We start from the raw sequence: 10,082 nt of genomic DNA on the forward strand, positions 1-10,082 counted from the left end.
AGTAGCTGTGGCCGCCAGCGCCAGAGATCCCGAACACTGCCTGGCAACACTTGCCAACGAGATGTTGGCTGGCAACTTGTAGAAAAAGAGGCGCGAAAGTTCACGGGTTTTTGCCTGGATGTTGGCCGAGGATGTCGATGACAGTTCTCACCTTTTTAATAAAGTTTTTTTGTTACTGTTCGTGTTTGTCTGCTTAGTTCTAAAGATCAGTAGGATCGAATGACAAAATATATTGTATGTAGAGTCTTGTAGTATATAGCTTATTCACTTAATCTAATAAATAATACGTGTTATGCATAAACTTCAATTCCATTTGTTTATTGTTTTTGAATTATTCATTGTAGAATAGCCCTCTATAGAATATATATATATATATATATATATATATATATACATCGTGAGTTAGGACGCGAGATAAACTAAATTTTATCCTAACTGGTGTTGGGAAATCCTGACAGGAGACTGTGATTATACGATCATCTTGTCTCCACATATTCATCACTCATTAAACGCCATCCTAAGAGGCCAGTCTTGACAACTACATTGCCGATTAAGTGGTATACAGAGTGCAATCCCAACTCTATACCCCTGATTGCCCTCACATAATAATAATATAAAATGAGTCTGCAAATCTACTCTAGTAAATTGTAGATCACCTCCATGTTAAATATAAATATGATTATTAATTAGATATGCTTATCAATAATTTTCCAGATGTCTTGTTTTTCTTTAACTGAGACAGCAATTGCATTTTTATTTTCTATAACATTGCTGTATTTCTGAATTAGTTCCAACAAAACTTCTTTTTCGAATAAACTAAAATGCTTTCAAATACTTTCAACTTCTTGTGCCATTTTATCTATTATAACATGTGATTTATCAGTTCCTGTTAGATAGCAACAACTTAACAACTCTCAACCTAAGTCGTATAACAAGTAAACAATCTTTGAGTTCAAAAACTCTAGATTAGTGAATATGAAAATGAATAACTCTTCATGCTACCCAGGGTTGTTATATATTGGGTTGTTCGGAAAGTAATTTCGTTTTTTTATTACTAGAGGAATTTGATGTATTTTTACCAGCTAATTTTATTTTAGACCACATTCTCATTATATACTTTGACAGCTGACATTTTAAGGTTTGTTTGTTAAGAATTTTGTGTGATTCTGTACAATTGTTTTTTTTTTGGTGACCCATCAAATATGGAAAATCGAAAGCATCATTTTTTGGCATATTTTGCTTTTTTATAACTAAAAAATCAAAATGCTATTCAAACAAGAAAAAAATTGTGGTATATGTTTGGAGAAGATGTGTTGAGAGAAAGACGGTGCCAAAACTGGTTTACAAAATTGCATTCTGGCAATTTTAATATCGAAGATACACCACATTCTGGACGGCCATTTGAAGCCAATGAAAACAAAATAAAGGTACCGATTGAAGCAATCTGCCGTATAACAACACGTGAAACACTAAGAGATTAAATCTGTTAAACTGAACCGTTTATTATTACTTAAAACAAATTTGTTTTGTTTCAAAGCTCGATATATGGGTTCCACACGTTATTAAAGAGAGATGCTCTCTACGGTGGAATTTTAAAGAAATTTTTTTTTTTTTAGCTTTTATCAGGCAATTTAACAATTGATTCGAAAGTGTGCTGCCATCAAGTAAACAAATTGAGTAATATCATCAAACAGGAAAGGCCAGAATTGATCAACAAACAAAGTGTAGTGTTTTACCATGATAATGCCAAATTTCACACAAATTTGGTAACTCGTCAGAAACTGTTATAGCTTAGATGGGATGTGTTATCACACCAACCGATTATTACTTGTTCCGGTCTATACAAATTTTTTTTAACTGTAGGACATTTACTTGAAATGACAATGTCAAAAATCACTTGGATCAGTTTTTTGTAAACAACGATCAAAATTTTTATGAATGTGAAATCATGCTACTACCAGAAACAATGACAACAGGTATTTGACCAAAATGGTCAATATATAATTCAATAAAATATTTATTTATTATAAGAATATTGCGTTTATTTTTCTATGGTAAAAATGAAATTACTTTCTGAACAACCCAATAATATGAGTATGTCAACTCTCAAAATAACTTGTGTTTCTTCATACAAAAAAGTGTTTATTTTCTAATAATATTTTTTCCAATCTCATAAATTTATTTCTTAATGAAAAAGTATTTTTCTTTCTTATATTTGCATTTTCCATATTTGTGGAAGTTTTGCTGTAGAAGTTCTGTATTTGCAGGAACAAATACAGAGCTGCTTCTTCGTACAGTAAACTTATGTGTAATGGAGATTAAGTAATACAATTTAAATATGTAGTTATTTAATTTTATTGAATTTTTAAAATTATTTTATTTAGGTGCATAGTAGTTTATTATATATAAAACTTTATAATACAAATGTTTTAAAATTTCAAATTACCTTGCTTCTTCATCTGGAACAATAAAGCCAATGTTACTTGGCCTGACTGTAGATCCAGCCCAGAAGAATGTATCTGTAAAAATATTTGAAATTGCTATTAGAATAAAAAATTAAAAAATTCCGTTTTCAAATAAATTATTAAATTAATAAATAATTTCACACTGTTTTCTACAAGTATAGTACACTTTAATACTATAAAATTGCATTAGTACTTTTGAGCTAGTCATCTCATCTTTGAACATTTGCTGCCTAGTGTTCAAAGAATTCAAACACTTACATAAAATTCCACTAGTTCAAAAATTGTAAGCATTTATAAACACTAGATTCAAAAATTAAATGATATGATTTGATCCTATGCTCCACTATATAACTCATCTTGCCATAAAATCTGTCCATTTATGTGCTTTTGATGCTATTTCCACGCATTAGAAAGGATTTCTGCATCTTTAACATTAACTGCATAGTTGTGCAGACATTTTCTAAAATCCATAATTCCGTGTAGTATAAGGTCCTCATCCACTCTAACATGCTTCCTTCCTTTAGGCTTTTCTCTAATAATACCAAAGTTCTCCCTTTCTTTACAGCATCTTCATTAAATTATTTTCAATCAATTACAATCAAAATTTAAGACTGATAAATATTTTCCATATTTATTCTTAAATATTTAATACATACCTACACCATGAAAATGATTATTTATTAAACCCACTTTCTAAAATTGCACTTTTTTCCCTCATAATATTTATTACAATTCTATATTTTGAATATATATGGAAAAATTTCTGCATTGAACATATTAAAATCTAAAATGATGGATAAGAAACAGAAGCAAGCAAAGTTTTTCTTTGTATATACATAATATTTTTATATTAATTAAATCTGTATAATGAACTTGATTAAACTTTTTATTTAATAATTTTATTTTTTTTTGTGCAAAAGGAATGTATTGTAGTAATCAAAATATATGTACATAATTCAATCAATTTAAATTACATTAGAATTAAAATAATTTGAATGGAACTTTTTTATAGTTATAAAACAAATTTGAAAGTTAAGAATTATTCTGAAAGCAGAGATGGCTTATTCTGAAAGCAGAGATACATATGTATAAATGTATTCACAAAACAGTTTTGAAATTACATTGTTTCTAATGGAATTAAAAAAAGTTTCATTCCTGTCTACGATAGTTTAACTGTCATTAACAGTTGCAATAAGTTCTATAGAATGTTGTCTGTCTACATATTTGTGAAATTTTATTAATTAAACAAGTATTTTTCTTCTCTATTAATGTTAATAACAAAAACATTAACATTAACAGAGAAGAAAAATACTTGTTTAATTACACTCACCTTGACCCAATCCATCGTAAAAGAAATGCTTGATTAAAAATGTATATTGATCTACGGCATATACTTCTCCAGTCACCTGATGAGAATACGTATGGAATTTTCCTAAATATAGACCCTGATATTCTTCACCTTTTATCAATACTAAATGAAAAATAAAATTAAGTTCAATATATTATCATCTAATGAAATCAATACTAAATTTTCAAATATTAAAGAATTTATTATAGAGAGAAATATATCTACATTTGTAAAATTTGTTTTCTCAATAATTTCTTAGTAATTAGACTTCGATAAAGAATACTGTATTTCAATAAAAAACCTGATATATTTTAAGAAAAGAGAAATAGAATCTGTAATCAACTCCTCAAAACTGGATGTACTTTATAAACATAACAAATGAAACCAATTTACAGCACAAATTTATAAGAAAGCAAATGTTTTTGACCATGTTAAACAGGCATGCATCTTCAGGCTCAGACTAACTGACCTTTGCAGCTGTTAAAACAAGGAGATTACCATTCATGTGTTAAGAAGGGTGACATAAGAGAGAGTGAGGAGAGAGGGTTGTAAGGTTAAAGATCAGTTAGCCTAAAAATGCCCATTTAACATGGTCAAAAACACTTGCTTTCTTATAAACTTGAGCTGGAAATTGGTTTCATTCATTTTGTTATATATACAGGATAAGGAATTGGACAGAGCATAGGTGTTTTGCAGCAACTCAATTTAAGTTGTCCATGGATTGAATAAGTTTGAGAATTACTGATATAAACAGAATTATATTTTAGAAGTGAATTGATCCATTTGCACCTTTGTCTTTTGTGTTCAACTTACATTTAGATGAAATTTGATGGTGGATTTCCACATTATTGATTCATCGAGCAGTCACCAAATATAAATAAGAGGTTCTGAATTACAGATAAACAGAAAAGAGAAAAACTAGTTAAACTAGGAAGACTCGATTCAGTGAATTAAATATGTGGGGTGAAAGTTCTGCAACTCCCACACGAGAGCACTGAACTCAATACGAGACAGCAGAAACACTAAGACTTCAGTTGGAAGTTGGACTAAGGAAAGTAGTTTGCCTTTCTCGAAGATTAGAGAGGAGTCACTCAAGAGCGACTCCTATGCTGTAGCCAGTCCTAGACAGGATAGCATCTGCTACAACTGATTTTAGATTTTCACTATTATTTCTAGTTTTTATGGTGGAAAAAAAATCAAAGTTTAAATTACCATTTATACTTTACTTCATGAATTCTATTTGTATTCTGTATATCTATAAGTAAAGTTGTTGTCACCATGCTTTTTAAAAGTGTATTTATCAAACCTGTAACATCTTCCAAGAGATTCATGCTTCATCTTGCAACTGAATCACTTTGAAATTATTTTCACAGAATGCCTTATTTAGAAGGCAAATATCAGTTTCACATTCAATATAAAAATAGGATTTTGAAAGAAAATTGTAATATTTTCAGCCTATAATGTTGAAGAAATTTTTGTTTCTTCTTTTTTTTTTTTTTTTTTGTTAAAACTGCAGTGTTGCCTTAATCTATGGGAATACTTGGCCATGGCTGGAGGGCTTGCCTTCACTTATTTCTTATATTAATATATTTGTTCTATAGCTTTGTTTGCATAATGCCTCCAAAGAAATTAGGTCAAAAGCCTCAAAAATACTTAAAACGGCACCAATTATCCATGTTTATCTCTCAAAATACCGTATTAATTATAATATTTATGGTTCGAAAACAATATTTGGGATTACGTCAATAGTACAGTATTTGTCAAAAATATAATTTTGAATGGCTGGATGCCAAACTCCCACTCCGGGGGTTGCAACGTTCAAGTTTCGGCCTTGGGTAAATTCAGATGTCAGATCCGATCCTATATTATAAATAAAAATACAGGCATACCTCAGTTTAGAGCAATTTGCAAATAGGGTTCTTTTCAATTATGTTCATGCTTATTATTTGCCTGGCTTTTAAGGTTTTTAGATTTTTTATTTTTATTTATTAGTTTTACTTTTGCATGGGTTTTGGGACACTATTGTGTACTTAATATAGTGTAAATATATTTTTAGGCTTTTATATGCTTTATTTATTTGGGTGCACTTGTTGACAAAAATGACACCAGTTCTAAAGAGATTCAAAGAATAAAATAATAGTAGATAAGAATATGCTAATTTCTTTATTATTATAAATGAAAAAGAAAGAAAGAAAGAATATTTCTGAGTGTGTTTGAAAGCTCACATATTTAAATTGTGTAATAAAGGACATTTTATAAATAATTTTTTTGTCTTCAAAAAAAAAAAAAAAACAATTAAAGGATAAGAAGTTTGGAGAAAATCAAGAAAACGAGACTGCGTTTGAAATTTTTTTCTGTTAAGTTGATTACAACGTTCTTTAGATAGATCGTTCTTCGAATGTAGAATTAGTTTTAATTTGCCGTAACGAAAATAACCCGCCGGTAGCCGAATGGTTAAAAATAAAATACTGTAGTTTAAAAATTAAACATAAATATATATCGAACTTTGAATTTGTGTAATGACCGACGGATGGTTTCAACCAGGTATAAAAATATTTGTTTGATTTATTTTAAAGGTTTATATACTAACAATTATATTTGTCTTATAATTACGCGAATTATGTCTGAATACGGGCCAGAGAAAAAGAATAAACGGAAATAAATTTTCAAGATTGGAATGAGAAATATATATATATATTTTTTATTTTAAGAACAAATGATATATTTGTTTGATTGGCGGTTCGACGGTCGCTGTTGGAAAAAAGTGCAACGTAGAATGACATTTTACAACGGTTCATAAAAAAATAAGATGTTTATTATCTTATTAACAGCAATTTAAGAAAATCTAGAGTGAAAGAAATGTAAACCACATTAGTTGCCCAACAATCTATTTTATTAAGTCCGTGACTAAACGAGAGCTGCTACAATTTCTTCGTTTAAGATCGCACGTATACTTGCAATGCACAAAAAAACCCTTTGACGAAGGCAACATAAAGAAGCGACCTGAAACTTTTAAAAATAAGAAGGAAATTATATCGGCTATTGAAGATGTTCAATTATCACGAAATTCGGTCACTGGTAGAATAGAAGCAATGTCTGAAAATAGCAAATTACAAAAAATAATAACAAATAAATAAAAACGCATTTTTCTAAATAAGTTTACGATGTGACGAATCAACAGAATCTGCAATATTGCTCAAATAAATATTTTTATAAGGATGGTCTTCAATGATCGGTCGGTAAAAAAAGATATACTCTCAGTTTTGCCACTACGAGAAAATATACATGTACTGTACCAAGTTATTAAAAACTACATTAAAGAAATTAATCTGTTCCTTCAAAACTTTGTGTCCGTAACAACCGACGGAGCACCTGCCACGATTGGTTCTGGTGTTGACTTTATCACATTAGGTAAGAATGATGCCGAGTTTCCAAACTTTTCATTATCACTGCATCATTCATCAACAGGCCTTACGTACTGTACAAGTGTTGCATTATGAACATATCGTGAAAGTTGTTCTAAAAATTGTAAATTCTATTCGAGCAGCCAGACCACTTCAGAGCAGATTATTCAAAATACTGACCAATGCACTCGATGCTGAGTACGGAACTTTAATGTTACATTCTGAAGTTAGATGGCTTAGTAAGGGAAAAGTCCTAGGATTTGTAGAACTTCTTCCAAAGATAAAACTGTTTGTAGAATCCAGAAACGAAACTTATGAAGAACTTAACGATCATGGCCTGTTGTCAGATTTATCCTTTCTTACCGATATAACAACCAAATTGAACTTCGGGGGAAATAAAGAACTCTTTTCGAATTAATAGCAAGTTAAATGCATTTCAGTCAAAATTAAATTTGTGAATATCCCAAATTAAAGAATATAACTTCGGCCATTTTCCAAATTTAGAGAACTATATTCATAAATATAAGGAAATTGAATCAGATAAATATTCTGAAAATCTGGCTGAACTTAAAAATAAATTCTTAATTAATGAGCTCGAGATAGACTAAAGATTGGGCACCGCGGCTCTATCCCATCAAATCAAATCGTAATGAAAATCTAACCAATGACGAACCACGGTCGAATATTGGAACTGGCCCAAAAAGTAACGTTGCATTTGCTATCTGTAGCCTACATGAACGGAACTTCTTATATACGGGGTGGGCAAGCAAGAGTTGGAGAGCCGAAATGTAGGTTTTGCGAAATGCATGGGAGCCGCGGTTCTGCACTGTCGTGGCGGATAGTATGGTAAGGCGCGCGATTTTATTATATAATATTTGTTTTATATTATATAATAAAATCGCGCGCCTTACCATACTATCCGCCACGACAGTGCAGAACCGCGGCTCCCATGCATTTCGCAAAACCTACATTTCGGCTCCCATTGAACTCTTGCTTGCCCACCCCGTATAAAAATTCAATATTTGTTTTATATTGAATTTTTTAATAAACATATTTTCATAAAATTATAAAAATAAAATTGTAAAAATAATAATAAAAAACAGAAATTAACACTTTCAGCAAGAGCCGCATGTATAGTACTGTACCTCAAAAAGAGCCGCATTTGCCCAAGTCTGTTATATAGTAACAGGAGTCAAAAACCAGAAATATAAAAAGAAATCAATAAAAAACGTGAAATTCGTTCGATTGCGTAAGTACAGTACATATCGAAGTTTTTATATTAACATAACTTTTGCTAAACACATTGCAAATGCCATCTTTACGCATCGAACGATATCGATTAGAGAATTTTTACAATAAATAATCGGAAATAATTGTAATATCGTATGAAAATTAGAATATGGGAAGATGACAGATAATTAAATTTTTCTAAGGGGAAAGAAAACGGGAAATAAAAACACTCGATTCATATAATTTTGCTTTAGAAAAAAACAAATATATAACGAATAAAGTATCAAATCGAGAATATATCAAAATGTTTTGCATAATACATTAATAAATGTTGAGACGAATCAAACGCGATGTGACGTAAAGCTATTAAGTTTTTTCCAGTTTCTTATACAAAACTTACGCCTTAACTTTCTAATATATTATTAACTTTGATATAAATTATATACCATATTTTTTCATATAATTATTAAAACGGTAAAAACTTATAGAAATATAAGAAAGTGATTAGGTTATAAATTTTCTGGTGTATCCAATTTGTACAAGGTGACCAAACTCGAGATCTCGACTTTAATGCACGCGATAGAATAAACAGTAAACAAATTTTCATTTGCATACAATATTTATATAGAAAAATTAAGTTTGAATATTGTAATCAAGAATATTTTTACCTCTATATGAAATATCAGTCATAATCCTTTTTAAAACCGGATATTCAATTTAATCTTAGGTATGACTTAGTTTTGTTTATAATTGACAGTTCATAGTTTGACCTTATTGCATCCGCCATTAATAAATAAAATGTCATACTGGTTCTATGACTTTACCAAATATATTTTGACTTTTTATGACGGATGAATAAATGTATTATAAAGTTACGGAAACTTTTTCCACGTGGGATGGAAGTTTCGGCGTATGTGATAACAATAAAATTTAAAGTAAATTGAATTTCGACAGCGTCGTAACTTTACGAGTCTTTTGTTTACGTACATTTTATCTAATGTTTATATAAGATCTTTTAGAGTTATCCTTTGTTGTTTTTAAATTTACGGAAATGTACTTACCCGTAAAGAAAAGCAAAGGCGATAGAATTAGAAGCCGTCCATATTCACCTTGCATATTTCCAACTGCCACGACGTACCCCGTCAGGTGGGTCGAAATTAGGTCGTCAAGCAAGGTTGAGGAGGCAGCCACCTCCGGCGATTACTGACCCAATTCGGAATGATCTTACTTCTCGATACAACTCCTCGGCTACGTCAAGTCAAAAACCGGAATTTCAAATTATGCAAATTAAACGTTTGGAAACGATTTTAAATCGCCAATCACGTTTCTACACTAATTTAAAAGAGGAAAATTAGTAAGGTTGGACGCGACATTGAACTTTTTTCTGGCACGTTGTTACCGAAAAGCGTGAAAATTGTCATTTATTTGTGTCTTTATTTTATTTTCTTTAAATAGGCATCAAATAAGATCAAAAAATTCATTCGGCTAATAAGAAAAAGTAATAAAATACTTTATTCGGAACTTATTTCGGTTGAGATATTTTCCAACAGATGGAAGCATTGTTTTCTTTCAATACTTCACTAAGGGAAAAGACCCGACGCAACCACTAATTCATAGACAACGTAATAAATAAAT

The 10,082-nt window shown here is 30.2% G+C and overlaps 1 protein-coding gene across 1 annotated transcript in view; it reads right to left on the reverse strand.

The window, feature by feature from the left end:
* Positions 1-9,669, reverse strand: part of LOC136986087 (protein Skeletor, isoforms B/C-like) — a 32,327-nt gene extending 22,658 nt beyond the window's left edge. Inside the window, exons 1-3 of the mRNA XM_067283548.1 lie at positions 9,509-9,669; positions 3,796-3,936; positions 2,447-2,519 (exon numbers count right to left, since the gene is read on the reverse strand). Coding sequence (XP_067139649.1) covers positions 2,447-2,519; positions 3,796-3,936; positions 9,509-9,563 — 269 coding nt within the window. The 5' untranslated portion in view covers positions 9,564-9,669. The remainder of the gene's footprint in view (positions 1-2,446; positions 2,520-3,795; positions 3,937-9,508) is intronic.
* Positions 9,670-10,082: the final 413 nt, after the last annotated feature.

The sequence above is a fragment of the Centruroides vittatus genome, unplaced genomic scaffold (genome assembly GCF_030686945.1).
Source record: "Centruroides vittatus isolate TY-2023 unplaced genomic scaffold, ASM3068694v2 contig_990, whole genome shotgun sequence".
Classification (NCBI taxonomy): Eukaryota; Metazoa; Arthropoda; class Arachnida; order Scorpiones; family Buthidae; genus Centruroides; species Centruroides vittatus.